The sequence below is a fragment of the Oncorhynchus gorbuscha genome, linkage group LG10 (genome assembly GCF_021184085.1).
Source record: "Oncorhynchus gorbuscha isolate QuinsamMale2020 ecotype Even-year linkage group LG10, OgorEven_v1.0, whole genome shotgun sequence".
Taxonomy (NCBI): domain Eukaryota; kingdom Metazoa; phylum Chordata; class Actinopteri; order Salmoniformes; family Salmonidae; genus Oncorhynchus; species Oncorhynchus gorbuscha.
Window position 1 is genome coordinate 45,442,533 of NC_060182.1, and position 15,512 is coordinate 45,458,044.

A 15,512-nucleotide genomic window follows, 5' to 3' on the forward strand; every position below is an offset into this window, starting at 1 on the left:
ACAGTATACCAGTGGAAGGGAGGACAGTAGCAGGAGACACTATGAGCTGAACATAACAGTATACCAGTGGAAGGGAGGACAGTAGCAGGAGACACTATGAGCTGAACATAACAGTATACCAGTGGAAGGGAGGACAGTAGCAGGAGACACTATGAGCTGAACATAACAGTATGCCAGTGGAAGGGAGGACAGTAGCAGGAGACACTATGAGCTGAACATAACAGTATACCAGTGGAAGGTAGGACAGTAGCAGGAGACACTATGAGCTGAACATAACAGTATACCAGTGGAAGGGAGGACAGTAGCAGGTGACACTATGAGCTGAACATAACAGTATACCAGTGGAAGGGAGGACAGTAGCAGGAGACACTATGAGCTGAACATAACAGTATACCAGTGGAAGGGAGGACAGTAGCAGGTAGCCTAACTGTGGTTTGTGACTACTATCATTTCCCCTTTTTGCCAATTCAATTGGAGTCATTCTGATACAGATTTTTAGCATTTTGTAGCATTTTGTAACAGTGACATGTTTTAATCACTGCAGAAATCATAAACAAAATTGTTGTCAGTAAAAACACTAACCAATTAGAAGATCTATTGTACTTGTCATTAATATCACCCCTCCTCATGAGAGAAATTTGAAAATATCTTCAAGATATGTGGGTTTTTGGTAACAGAATGACAAGACACAAGATATTTCTTATAGAAGGCAAATAATTTCAGCAAAATTAAATATTATATTTTAGTCATTTATCAGACAAATATAAATGTTTATATTAGTTGGCAATGGTCTTTAACTTCAATAATGTTTTGATTAATTTTTAATACCGTTTAACACTTTTACTGGTAGATGTTTCCCAAGATCCCTTTTCCATCTGTTTAACTAGAAGAAAAACCTTTGCTTATTCCACATTTTAGGAAGGAATATTGTTGAAAAATTGATACGCCTTAATTTATAAAAAATATAAACTCCGTTTTAATTTGACACCAAATTTGATGTGCTCCTATGAACTTCACATGTTGGTGCTCATAGGTCCATTTACATGGGAAAAAGTAAAGGACGTAAGGGAATTTGTTGTCGAATTCACGTTAGTTGACAAATCAACCAAATGTAAAACAAAACCAGACGTTGAACTGACATCTGTGCCCAGTGGATGGTTGTGTGTTCATCTGTCTTACTGGTAGTGTATGAGCGATGCCCTGCCGAGCTGCATGCCCTGGATGTGGCTCCTCCAGGCACAGTAGGCCGTCCTCAGGACCAGGGTGTTGCTGGGCTGGGTCAGTCTCCTCAGCAGGCACACGACCCCAATGTCACCCCGCACAGAGCCAGGGCTCACGTTGAGACAATGCATCTGTCCCACACACGTCCTCCACTGTTATAAGGAGAGGAATAACTAGCCGTTTGAATAAGCTGGATGTTCATGAAGATTACATTTCTGTATGTTGTTCGTAGCACACATTACACATACAGTGCATTCGGAAAGTATTCAGACCCTTTGCCTTTTCCCCCTAGCTCTGGCTAGGACACTCAAGGACACTCCCGAAGCCACTCCTGCATTGTCTTGGCTGTGTGCTTAGGGTTGTTGTCCTGTTGGAAAGTGAACCATCGCCTCAGTCTGAGGACCTGAGAACTCTGGAGGAGGTTGTCATCAAGGATCTCTCTGTACTTTGCTAAGTTCATCTCCTGACTAGTCTTCCAGTCCCTGCCACTTAAAAACATCCCCACAGCATGATGCTGCCACCACCATGCTTCACCGTAGGGAGGTGCCAGGTTTCCTCCAGAGGTGAAGCTTGGCATTCGGGCCGAAGAGTTCAATCTTGGTTTCATCAGACCAGAGAATCTTGTTTCTCATGATCGGAGTCCTTTAGGTGCCTTTTGGAAAACTCCAAGCAGGCTGTCATGTGCCTTTTACTGAGGAGTGGCTTCCGTCTGGACCCGCTACCATAAAGGCCTGATTGGTAGAGTGCTGCAGAGATTGTTGTCCTTCTAAAAGGTTATCCTATCTCCACAGCGGAACTCTGGAGCTCTGTCAGAGTGACCATCGGGTTCTTGGTCACCTCCCTGACCAAGGTCCTTCTCCCCCGATTGCTCAGTTTGGCCGGGCGGCCAGCTCTAAAAAGAGTCTTGGGTGGTTCCAAACCTCTTCCATTTAAGAATGATGGAGGCCACTGTGTTATTGGGGACCTTCAATGTTTCAGACATTTTTTGGTACCCTTCCCTGGATCTGTGCCGACATAATCCTGCCTCTGAGTTCTACGTACAATTCCTTCGACCTCATCGCTTGGCTTTTGCTCTGACATGCACTGTCAACTGTGGGACCTTATATAGACAGGGGTGTGCCTTTCCAAATCAGGGGTGTGCCTTGTCCAATCAATTGAATATACCACAGGTGCACTCCAAGTTGTAGAAACATCTCAAGAATGATAAATGGAAACAGGATGCACCTGAGCTCAATTTGGCGTCTCATAGCAAAGGGTCTGAATACTTATGTAAATAAGGTATTTCTGTTTTATATTTTTAATAAACCTGTTTCGCTTTGTCATCATGGGATAGTGTGTAGAGTGAGTTTTTTATTTAATATATTTTATAATAAGGCTGTAAAGTAACAAAATGTGGAAAAAGTCAAGGTCTGAATACTTTCCAAATGCACTGTATGTCAGTTATGATAAATGAATATTCTCATACAAGCATACATTAAGGCTAGTCCCAGATAATAGCCAAAGTTTGTTTCCATGCAATCTGGTCTGCCAGCTGGCACTCTGCGGTAGAGCCTGGGGACGAGGTTAGTTTCCATGTAACATGGAGTTGAGCAATATGTCCTCAGAAGACATGTCATATTTGTTATTTAGCTCTGCTGTGTGAACATCTGAGAAAACACCAGACAGACATTCTGCCCTGGCAACAACAGCACATTGTTCTCTGGTGGTGGATGGGGTGTCTTAACCTCATACAATGTAAAGTCTAAGCCCTAGTGTGAATCTCAACATAAACACCATGCACTCTTCATAGGGCCAGGAGTTCATTGTGACCATGTGACATGACCAGGAAGAACTCTGGGTCCTAGTTATAGTTATAGCTACGAATTTTTCCTGATTAGGTTGCATGGTGTGGAAAACCCTCTGGACCTAGTAATTATTAGTCTGGGTGCCAGTCTGCTTCTGCTCTCTTGCCAACTCCTTATGGAATCGGCATACAATTGAAGGAGTTGGCAAGAGAGCAGAAACAGACAGGCACCCAGGCTGAGTATCATCGCTGACCCGATGGAAACAGTGGGCGAGGGTCAGGGCATCCGTCCTCCTGGCAAGGGTGTCTGTCTGGGCACGTCGGGTCACCACAGCCCACCTCAGGGCAGAGAGGCCGGTCCTCAGGAAGTGTCTCCGGTGCTGGAGTCTGGCCCGTGTGTGTGACCTCCACTGATGGTCCCATGTCCTGAAGCAGCGCAACTGCAGTCTGAATCTGTAGAGTGCCAGCCACCTGCTACAAGTACATTCCAGCCCTCAGGTGCAATTAAGAGGCACAAACATCACAATACCACAACACCCCCCCCCCCACCACCACCACCACACAATACCTATACACTTGAGATGTTGCTGTTGAACAGAAGTTCACCCCAAATGTATTTATACAAAGTTTGGCTGCTTGGTCATTATTTTCCAAAACATTAAATGTCCATTGCCATCCTAAAGGAATTGACACCTGTCCTGCACCTCAATGTTTTTTTGCACCCAATTATTTTGTGTCAGGTGTCTGAGTGACAGCTTGTGACTTGTTATTTTTGCAGATATTTTACCTAAGGAGAGAGTCCCATACCTGTCCTCTATTGTCTCCACAAGACTGGGGCTATGAATCTCTACTGCGTCAATAGGCTGCCCGAACAAAAGAAAGGTGTTAGAGTGGCCAGGATCATTCTCATGTTACACACACACACACACACACACACACACACACACACACACACACACACACACACACACACACACACACACACACACACACACACACACACACACACACACACACACACACACACACACACACACACACACACACACACACACAAGAACACGCTCAGCAAAGGTGCTTAAGTGTGTCAACGTACCGTAGGCAAGGACTGATGAACTGCAGACAGATCTCTTTCACCAAGAAATTCACCACTGGCGCCTCCTGTCAATGTATGCAATGTGCCTGTGTGTGTTGTAACTAATGGGTCGCTCTGACATTGCCTTTCAGGAGTAGTTGACCCAGGAGTTCTTCTGCCATGGCTATGGAGGAGCAGAGAGAGGCCCTCTCTGTTGTCTTGGCTTGAGGCATTCGGAGTGCTTCGCTTCAGGTGAGCTGCCCTCTCTCTGTCCGAGAGGGTAATTTGACCCAAATTCTTAGTGATTCCAAGTCTTTCTTCCCACAAGAGAGAATGTGACACAGCTGGATTACTTGTTGTGACTCTCGGCACCTCAAACAAATCCTCCACCCCTTTTAAAGTAGGGTAAAAACTATGCACAGTGTCCACTGAATCGGACTTAGCTTGACCTGAGAATTCATTGGACCATTTTGTATTATGCTCAGGGTACGCCACCTCTGTGCTGTTTTGTCTACCGCTGAAGCTATACTGAGAGAGGCTTGCAGGTAAAAAGTACATATTACTTGGGAAATCTGAGCCACGCATGGTCGACGCAAAAACATCAGTCTTCTTGTCTGCCTTTGCAAAAACATCAGTCTTCTTTTCTGCCTTTCTTTCAGCTTCCCTCCATGGTTTAATGTGTGCCTTCACTGATACACTAGGAGAATGGATGTTTGTTGATTGTTGTCCAGCATTCTTTGCGATTTCGCTTTGAAGACGGAGTTCAGAGAACTCGGTTTCCCTGTTAGCCTTATATAGACTTGTGGAAGACCCATCCTTGCTGGTAGAACACCTTCTGCCCCCTTTGTGACAGTGGATGATGGAGCATGACATTTTTGCATTGCAAGAGATAGAGGGCCTAGGGCCATGAGATTCGTGATCTAAAGGAGATCCAAGATTCACAGGAGATAAGGCCAAGTCTCCAGAGGTATTCAGTGCCTGGGGTAGTAGGCCTAGATCCACAACTGATAAGCCGATCTCCAGATCCAACATTGACCTATGCAAGCTCGCAGATGTCCAGGAGGACTCTAGTAGATCCTGGAATGTTGACACATTTTCATTCTGCTTCGGACAGGCAGGCTTTCCATGTTCCCCCTGACGCCTGTCTAGCATGTCGGGAACTGCAGGGTAGAAAGGAGCATCTCCGGGAAAAGTAGAACCTAGTGAACCGCTGTTGCATTTTTGGACAAAAGAGACACATTCTCTCTCCACTGGCTGTTGACGTCCCCTGCCCCATTTCCCAAGCCAATTGACACAGTTGCCACCATCACCTCGACCCGCAATTGAGCCATAAGGATGACCAGAGGTCAATGAAGCACCCCCTTGTAACCGAATAGGAACAAGGATATCCCTGTCAGTCAAATTGACCTCTGACCCTTTCTCCTCACTTCCCTGATGGGACAACTTCCCAAGCTTGGCACTCCAAGTGGGACCACGTTCTGTTAAGTCAGTGTTGCGGCTCAGGTTTTTCGGTCTCAAGACAGGCTCAGATGTGTGCCTGTCCAGCACCTCATCAGAGACACTTAAGTAGGGAGGCCTATCTTCGCTGAGAGTAGAAAGGAGGTCTAGTAACTGGTCCACTTCATTCTCCCCACAGACAGACCGGTTGCTTTGGACCAGGGGCCTCCTGGGCACGTACTTTCTTTGCGAGAATCCCCCAGACTGCCTCCCCTGACCTCTCTGGGAATGCCAAGCCATTCTGAAATGTGGAGTGAACATATAATTCAGACCTAATTGCATGATTTATTAATTTACATACTAAGCAGCCTATCGTTTGGGCCAAACATTTGAATAAAGCATTACATTTAAATACAACATTTGTGTACATAATGTCCATTTGAAAGAAATTATAAAAGGTCCAGGTTTCTTACCATAAACTGTCATCTATTCAGCGTTCGTTCACGGTTCTATTGCCTTAACAGCACAGATTGTCTACTGCTGCCTGGTGAACACATGGCACCCCACCCCCACTAAACGGATCAGAGGCAGATTATTTAAAAAAACAGACTACACACTTGTAAATTGGCTGGGACTTCCTACATCAACTGTCTACACATGTCATCTTGCCGCAAAATAGTTAAAAAATGACAAAGTGGAAAGTGCATGAACATATCAAAACAAATAGCTAACTGCTGCTAGCTGGCTACCTTGGTTACAGTGTGCAGCTGAGCTTTGATTAACGTTACCTGGCTAACGTTAGCTACCGGTAAAGAACCGGTGGTGGAAAGCTCACATTGAACTAAGATAGTTATTATTGGTAGGTTTATTTTCCAAACCGGTTCAGAATACAATTTCATGAAGGAACCATTTAAAGCCAATTTGCTGGTTTCCACTGACCTGAACCAACTCTTCCGTTCGCAGCCAATCAGTAGCAGAAGCATTGCAGGCTGGAGCTAAGACGTGACTGATCCACAAGAACAGCCATAGTGTCAACAAGCATTACAGTCACCACTTTATCAATAAAACAAGACACATAAATAATTGCACAGTTGTTTATTACAAAAGTTGCATAGTTTATTTATATTTTATTACGTTTTAATTCAGATAAATTAGACTGATACAATCCAAACATGATTCATATGCAAACCACTTCAAAATGAATGATTGCTTAATATAGTACACTGCATTATGCATGCCCATAAAATATATAAAACAAGTATATTAAAGAACGAAAAATATACACAAATGATTCCAGTGTGTATCCCTGATACAGAATTGAAAGAGCTGAGGACAGAGCTTCACAATAATAAGCTGAAATATTACAAAAACAATTTTTCCATTTTGTTTCACACTGGAGATAACTTGCCAGAGTTTTCAGCAATATCTGAATCAAGGTCCCAAAATAAGATCTCTAGGCATTCTCTGAAGTGAGATGCTATTTGGAAGTAACTTGAACAGGGATAGCTAAACTCTAAGACAAAGGTGTGTTTAACGATTCAACAGTCCAATGTGGCGATCCCGTCATTTAGAAAGTGAAGCCATGTAACAAAAGTGCTGTGTCAAATGGCTAAAAATATATTTTTTTCATATCATGTATTCTGTCTACAACAGAGCTGATGTCTGACGTAGGACCTATGAGGAACCATGTCAAATTGACAAAACAAATCACTTTTAATTTCAAGCTACGAAGCCAAGGTGGTGAAAAGTTAATTCAATACAACAACTGCATGCAGTACGGTGTCCTGTGCCACTGAAAAAACTGACAAGTTTGGTGGGTTCATGTCTCGTGGGAACATTACCAAATGCATTTACCAAGAGCTACAACTTTCGTTAAGTGTCATGCTGTAGTTGAGGCAAGGCAAGCATTGGCAGTTATTCAACATAAATCAGAAATATTGTTGAGAAAACGACATCACCACTTTGTGTGCAATTAAAAGACGTTGCCCAAATAGTTGTCGTTGATAACAGATTAGGTTAGAATAACTGGTTTTCTGGTCAGGATGGACTGCATCACCAAAAGTCATTGAGTGACTCAAGTTGCTTAGCTAGCTAAGGATTTGAACTTGACAAGCTAGCTATTTTCCAACACAGGCATTCATTTGATAACCCAGCTAAGATATCTAGCTAGTTATATATCTAGTCTGAATAATCATTTTTGGCTTGTTTGTCCATCTGTAATGCTAGCTAGATATCCAGTTCCAACCAGCTTGGCTGCCCACGCAGCCTGCTAGCAATGAGCAGCAAGCTAGCTAGATTTATCTAGTACAGAAGAGACATTATTCAAATCAGTTGGAGATTAGTAGTGGTGTAGCAAAGGATCTACTATCCAACCATTTGGGATTGTATTTATAGGCTTTAAACCCCAAAATATAGCTTCTTAATGTCAAGCATAACATATTCTGAAGCTTTCTTTACCCTTTGTTGTTAGTTGCAAAGGCTAACAATGGGGCTCACGTCATTGACACGAATCTCTGTTCCTTCATAGGTTCACAAACAAATACCCACATAGAGGATGCTGGCCGTCTTGTTCCCCAGGTGGTAGAAGGCCCCGCTGATGTAAAACAGGGCACCGTGCAACCGGTGGATGATGAAGAGTGCCGGCTGGAGGGCCAACAAGACCAGCATGCACATCCTCCTCTGGGGTTCCGTGAGCTGCCCCACCACCCTCTGGACCCAGCCTCTCATCCAGGCTCCAGGGATTGGCCACTTCTGCTCTCCAGCTCATTCTCCAGGCACACCAGCAACTTGTCCAGCAGGTAGGGAAACAGGCTGTGGAGATACACCTGGGCTCCTTGTCTGGCACAGGACTGTGCCCCCGTGCAGGGTAGGGTCCACCTGGATGATATTGACATACTCTTCTCCCTACATCTGGTACCCTGGATGACACATGAAGGGACAGGGAGAATGTGTGGTAAAGACATGCTTGCGTATCAGATTGAACACTAAATCAACATCGTACTACAGGGGTGAAGCTGTTTGTTTACCTACCTGAGAATGTGGTTAAACCACAGTATACAAGGTCTGACAGGAGTTTGATCTCTTTTCTCCAATGCAGCTGTATGAGTAAAGGGGGAAGGGGGGGAAGAGTAGCTACTGTAAGAATAATATAAATACACTACCAAAAGTATATGTGATGTGACAGATGATTTTTGGTACCGTTCTGTGAGCTTGTGTAGCCCATCAATTCGCAGCTGAGCTATTGTTATTGTTAAGTTTCCAACAGCACTTACAGTTGACCGGGGCAGCTCTAATAGGGCAGACATTTGATGAACTGACTTGTTGGAAAGGTGGCATCCTTTTGACAGTGCCACGTTGAAAGCCACAGAGCTCTTCAGTAAGGCCATTTTACTGCAAATGTTTGTCTATGGAGATCGCATGGCTGTGTGCCTAATTTTATACACATGCAGCAATGGGTGTGGCTGAAATAGCCGAATCCGATCATTTGAAGGGGTGTCCACATACTTTTGCATATATAGTGCATCATAAAGTAGGACATGGCTGACTGCTATGTTCTAAATTGTCATGTAAGGTATCGGTCTATCCTACCTGCCTGCAAATTCGCGTTCCTGTTTCTCAGACAGTGTTCATAAGGTTCGTCCTACTGACTTGCGCGAAGCAATTGTGGCTGGTTTGCAGGGACGAGAGGCATTGCTAGAGTCTGGCTGCTAGCTAACTTAGCAAGCACTCAGTTGCTTGAATGACTGTAAATTCACGACAATTGAAAAATAATCAGTCCATTTCTGTAACTGTCAGACTAAGACATCTTCCCAGTTTAGCATAGTTATTCGACTTTCCTATTGCCTGTCGAGACAGTTCTGTAAACTAGCTCCACATATAGTACAAAGAGCTACGACTGATGTGTTAGTTATAAAAAAATATTCCCGGAAAAACCTTTGACTTGAAGGAAACAAACTTCTGTGGCCACAGTGCGGTGCTAGGAGTCCTCGCGTCTACTTTCGTAATGCATCAATATGATGCAACAATATTGTAACAGCCTGACACAACGCATCCATTTTTATATCCATAAAAATACTATTGTGTCATTTCCGTATCGGACTTACTGAACTTCCATACTTGTCGTGAACTTGTGAAACGTCATAACAAACAACGATATGAACAGTATATAGTGTGATCACTAAAATCAACATCGAATTTTTTTTCCAATTTGCTGGCTTGAGGATTCGGACCAGCGACCTTAATCGCTAGGCTACATTCTGGATGAATTAACTAATATATTGTACACATTTATTTTGTCATTACTTTTTCGTTTTTGACAGACATGTCCCTCCCCAAACTTTCATAGCTGGGTCACATTTCCTTAACTGTGTTGAGTGTGCTCAATCATCCTGCCGCTTGCCCTACCCTGTAGATAAGTTGTAGAACCAGTTTCTTTGTCCCTTCAATTCAGCTACCTGAACCAAGCTGTAGCTGTTCCGCTAGGTGGCGAACACCTTTTCTGTGCTGCAGAGGGCAGGTACTGTTCTGAGAGAGCCGCTCTCAATAAGAAGAGCTGGTAGTAACCCTTAGACAGTTAGAGTAGCGGAAAAACTTTGATGAGTTTACTTACAGGCAGCTGCAGACCAGGAAGTGTGTCTACAGTTAATGGGCAGCTGCTGATGTTTTTCCCTCCCCCCTAAAGTTGTGGGATACTTGTGACTTCTTACAGATGGAGGCTAGATGGTGCAGGGTGAGCACACTGCTCGTTGGCAGCACAGGATGGGACTGAAGTGCCAGAGTAGACTACAAAGGTAAGTCTGGCAGTATTCCTCTGTTGGTTTTATCAGCATGGCAGTCACTGCACTTAATTCACTGGAGAGGTTTCACTTGGCGACTGAACACTAACATTCCACCATGCAACCAGATAAAGGACTAGACTAGAACCTGTCCCACTTTATTGTGGCCTCTTAGCCCACTGCCCCATGCCCATCAAAACTGCACAGAATTCCAGCTTGTGCGAATCAAAATCTCTTTATAATTTAATAGAGTAGTAGAACATCTGTGAATAGAGTTGTAGTGCTCCTTCGATGAGGTTCGTGTTTGCTGTTGACTGCTGGGTGAGTCATTGATCTCTATTTGCGAAGCACAGGATCCTCAGGAGACCCCAACCCACTGGGCCCACACTGTTTCCACATCATTTCAATTAAATGACCTTGAACTAATGTGGAATAGACATTGAATTGACGTCTGTGACCAGTGGGGAAACAACCCAATGAGGAAGGAAGCACTGGAACCGGCAGCACAACACCTGCCAAAGAGATAAAACAGCAGCTTGTTTGGCCCCACACTAGATTCCATGATTACCTCAGGTGACATCTGGTTAGGATATATCCAGCCACTGAACTAATTGCTATAACGGACACTGGCATAAGGTCGGAGTACTAGGCGCTTAGTAGTCTTTTCTCACAGCAGCTGTGAAAAGAGGCTAGGCACTGAGCTAATTCTGTTTCACGTTTTAAACAGACCACAATCTGTAGCAGTCCGACAGTGATGTTTGTTTTACAATGCAGCAACATCATAAAGTGTCATAGGGTGACTTGGCCATGCCCAGACATAGTCTCTTCTTAGGCACATCCAGCAGGACTTTGCCCTCTGAGGGAAGGCTACATGTGTGAAGACACATCACTGTGTGTGTGTCTACATGCGTGTGTGCCTGCTTGCATGCGTGTAGTGTGTGCGTGGTTAAGGCTAGGATAAGGCTGTGGTAACATTGCCATTGTGTTCGTGGAAGATTCATGAATAAGGTAGACGAACTGTGGGAACAAAAAACAAGTAGCAGTTTCTCGAACGACATAATTGTAAAACATATTTCCGTATAGAATGAAAATCATGATATAACATTGACATGTATTATAGACACTTGGTGTTCCTTTGATGCCAACGGAATATTAACCAATGCAAAACATATTGCAATGCTTTTATATGTAAGAAGTACATTTCTGACGGACCTTTTCTAGCCTGTGATTACTATATTATTTTTCTCTTGATTGTATTTTGCCACATGAATCCCTTTTGAAGTTTGCATGACATTTCCAGTACCCTGCACAGTAGGGCCGTCCAAATCGGCCACGGGACAGTTCATTTGACTCTCGAACACGCCACTAGCAAACAATGTTAACTGTGCCGCTCTGACATTGCTCGTCCATATATGTATATATTCTTAATTCAATTCCTCGTTTAGATTTGTGTGTATTGTTGTTAAATAATATTTGTTAGATATTACTGCACTGTTGGAGCTAAAAACACAAGCATTTCGCTACACCCGCAATAACATCTGCTAAACATGTATATGTGACCAATATGATTTGATTTGTGTGTGTGTTGTCCCTCTGCTTAACTTAGCATAACAGACCTGTATCAGTCCATTGTAATAAATAGGCCACTCTCCTTATCTTCCTACAATCACAGCACAACCTACTCCTTCCCTGAAATGAAAACATTTCTAAAATGCTGAAGTAGTCAAATATTGTCTGCAAAAGTATTAGTCTCAAAAGAAAACATGCTATAGAAGGACTCACTCAACAAGGAAAGATGTCTTACCCGTAGCCTATTGTTAAATTGTTTCAATTTCCATCTTGATCTAATCTTGGTGACAGCTCATGACGGTACGAGCAGAAAAAGATTCAAATGAATTTGAATCAATCTCCCCTTGTCAAAGAGTAGTAGCGCAGTATGGTTTTTTTTCTTTGCTTGCCACAGGGGGCAGAGAGATTTGTATTGGTGCATGCTCACCACCCACGGCTGACCCCACCCCACCCTTTCCTAGGTACAGGTACTAGCCCTCCCCTACCAAACCTCGGGCTTTGCCCTCACATGTCCTGTCTGCGTTGACGCACACCAGCATGAATACCCGCTATAGACAAAGCTCATTGAAATGACATAACTCACTTCCGGCTGTTGCAGTAGTGTGTGCTGCTTCTCAGGTGTGTGTGTGTGTGTGAGGGATTTTACGGAGGTGTGTGGGGATAAGAGTTGTAAAGCTGTCCAAGTGGGGGAATTTTCGCAGGACGCCACACACTGAAACACACCAACATCAAGGCTAGACTTGGCTGTGTCCTCTGCCTCTTATTTCCTCTCAGAAAGGTAATGTCATATCACCGTTCTTATTTCTTGCCTATCTTACTTACAGATAAATCAGTGCTGTTGCTCACCACAAAGGTGTGGCGAGGGCAAGTCTACTTTTACTATCTAGCAGGGATGGACTTCTATTGGTAAAATAATCTTTCCTGTGCAATTCAGGTGTGGGTGTGTTGTGTGCTTAGTTTCTCCCTTGCGGTTTGTACAGCCAGACGCCATTCAAACAAGCCCAGTTTAACTCAACTATTGGGACTGTACTGTATCACAACCCCAACAGTCTTTAACAACAGTGCTATTTGATTGGAAGAGCAGGTTAGACATCCTTTGTGGAGTTTTTGCTGCGTTTAATCAATGCGGTGTAGGTTTTCACCCCTTTGAGGTTTTTAGGGGGGATTTTCTGGCTGGCGCTGAAACTCTACACCTTATAGCTGGAAGAGTGAGGAAAAACAAACATGTAACCCACTGCAAAGGGGAGGAGGCCCAACTGAACAGGAGACTCCATGTTACTTCAGGGGTCTGATTTCTCCTGTGAACACACTCTTTCCTCTGTTGTTTTTTTACACAACCAAACCTGTCATTTATCTCGCAACTTTAATTCACCAGGTCCTTGCTGTATATGAAAATATGTTCTCTGTCAACTTTCCTAGTAAAATAAAGGGTTAAATAAATAAAATACAGTAACAAGTGTCATTGAGTCCCATGTGTTGGTCTTCAATGCTAGAGTGGCAGAGCTAGCCTTGCGGCGCCGCAGGCTAAAGGTTGATGTGCTAAGAGGCTATAAATCAGCTGTAAACCAGTGTATTTAGTGAGGAAATACCGTTTCCACCGCTGTCATCTGCCAAGGTAGATGTTCCGTGTCCCAGGAAACACATGACTTCTTGCCGCAAGCCTGATGAGGAGACAGTGGGTTCTGTATGTCATCATTATGGGGCTTATACCTTCCACTTCATTTTCACATTTTCACTTAGTCATGCATTGATGTCAGTGAGAGACCTTAAGTTAGGATTTGCCCCTTTCAGTTTAAAGACAGTGATTCCTATGTAACGGATGGGTAAGGAGGACCAACTGTTGGGTGGTAGCCAGTGCCGCCTCTTCACAATTAATTAAAGACTGGTCTGTGGAAAGAAACATTTATTTAGTTAATTTTGTGGATTAAGCCTGCATTAGGAACATTTGAAAGGTGTTTGGAGAGGTCACAACACAATGCCAAAAAGTTGAGTTACTGGTTTAATGTATAACGCCAACTAACATATTTTGTTATTTATTCTGAATGTACATTTTAGTCATTTAGCAGACTCTCTTTTCCAGAGCGACATCCAGGAGCAATTAGTGTTTAGTGCCTTTAGTCAAGGGCACATTGACATATTTTTCACCTAGTCTGCTCTGGGATTCATATCAATGACCTTTCAGTTACTGGCCAAACGCTCTTAACTGCGAGTCAACCTGCTACACTGTACTGATGTGAATAATAATGTTAACGTATAGCAATATCTAACAATGATATCCGATCATGTGAGATCATTTACACAATTTGGAGACGCAGAAGCCGAAAGCCATGTCTGAATACACCGTATGTGCCTGTGTGTTTTGAACTTGGGCTCTGAAGAAACTCAATGAATTTTCCCTCAGCATCAGTCTGTGGTGTACGGTGGAAGCCTGTTTTGTACCAGACCCATTGTGTGTGTGTTCTGTAAAAGTAACGTTGTAGTAGTTACTAAAAGTGAAAGAGCCATTGTGTCCACAGCCTTTGACCACCAGGGTGGATAAAACACACAGAATACCACTATACCTGTAAAAAAAAAAAGAAGCTTCCCCCCCGATTAGCTCTCTGTCACTCATTGTCACAAGAAGACACAACAGGGACCACAAAAGTACAGTACTCGTGTAGTAGGCGAGTTGTAACCGACACCGAATGTGCTGTAAACAACCAAGGAGACAGACTCCCAAATGCACTACATTAAGGAATAGGGTGTCATTTGGGACTCAGCCATAGTGATGGAAGTGTCAGCTCAATCTGTCTCTTCGGTGGTTTATGGCACAATCGGTTTCGGTTACAACTCATCTACTACACGAGAACTGTACTTCATTTTGTGGTCTGTGTTGTGTCTTGTTGTGACATTGAGAGACGGCGTTAAAAGGGGGGAAGCTGTCTTACAGGTATAGGCGTCTTTTATCAGTGCGTGTGTCACATAACTCTGCTCTAGGAGCAATTCTACACATTTTGCCATGGGGTGGAGAAAACCTTTTAGAGTTTAAAAGCTAGTTTCCTGCAATTCTACACATTTTTGACATGTGACTGGGTGAAACAAATGCACTTTCAATGCTAATTTCCTGCAATTGTATACATTTTTGCCATGGGGCTGAAAGAACATTTTAGTTTTAAAGCACATTTCTGTAATTCTACACATTTTGTCATGTGGCTGTATCATGACACTAGGTGAGACCCAAATGCAGACACAGGAGGCAGATGGTTGGAGTTGTTTAATAAATCTAAAGGGAATAGGCAAGATAATGGTCGTGAACAGACAAAAGGTCATAACCAGATCAGAGTCCATGAGGTACAGAGTGGCAGGCAGGCAGGCTTGAGGTCAGGGTAGGAAGAATGGTCAGGCCGGCGGTACGGCGGTAGCAGAGTTCAGAACAGGCAAGGGTCAAAACCAGGAGGACTAGAAAAAGAGAAAAGGCAAAGCAGGAAGAATGGGGAAAAAAACTGATCGGCTTGGACATATAAGACGAACGGGCACAGAGACAGGAAACACAGGGATAAATACACTGGGGAAAACAAGTGACACCTGGAGGGGGTGGAGACAGTAACGAGGACAGGTGAGACAGATCAGGGTGTGACAGGCTGAGAGATTGTTTTACAGTTTTAAAACTAGT

At 43.6% G+C, this 15,512-nt stretch overlaps 2 protein-coding genes across 8 annotated transcripts in view; one reads left to right on the forward strand and one right to left on the reverse strand.

Annotated features, from left to right (window-relative positions):
- LOC124046175 overlaps positions 1 to 6,529 on the reverse strand; it is a 93,767-nt gene extending 87,238 nt beyond the window's left edge. For 3 of the 4 annotated variants that reach the window (XM_046366263.1, XM_046366264.1, XM_046366261.1), the window contains exons 1-6: positions 6,456 to 6,529; positions 5,990 to 6,088; positions 4,101 to 5,817; positions 3,812 to 3,867; positions 3,259 to 3,478; positions 1,180 to 1,373 (exon numbers count right to left, since the gene is read on the reverse strand). In XM_046366263.1, coding sequence (XP_046222219.1) covers positions 1,180 to 1,373; positions 3,259 to 3,478; positions 3,812 to 3,867; positions 4,101 to 5,816 — 2,186 coding nt within the window. In that variant the 5' untranslated portion in view covers position 5,817; positions 5,990 to 6,088; positions 6,456 to 6,529. The remainder of the gene's footprint in view (positions 1 to 1,179; positions 1,374 to 3,258; positions 3,479 to 3,811; positions 3,868 to 4,100; positions 5,818 to 5,989; positions 6,089 to 6,455) is intronic. The other variant, XM_046366262.1, reaches the window with a different exon arrangement.
- Positions 6,530 to 10,115: 3,586 nt separating this feature from the next.
- plch2a (phospholipase C, eta 2a) overlaps positions 10,116 to 15,512 on the forward strand; it is a 192,437-nt gene continuing 187,040 nt past the window's right edge. For 2 of the 4 annotated variants that reach the window (XM_046366274.1, XM_046366271.1), the window contains exon 1: positions 10,116 to 10,306. The gene's annotated coding sequence lies outside the window, so the exon portion shown is untranslated. Of the gene's footprint in view, positions 10,307 to 12,404; positions 12,639 to 15,512 lie in introns of those variants that run through there. The other 2 variants (XM_046366270.1, XM_046366269.1) reach the window with 1 other exon arrangement.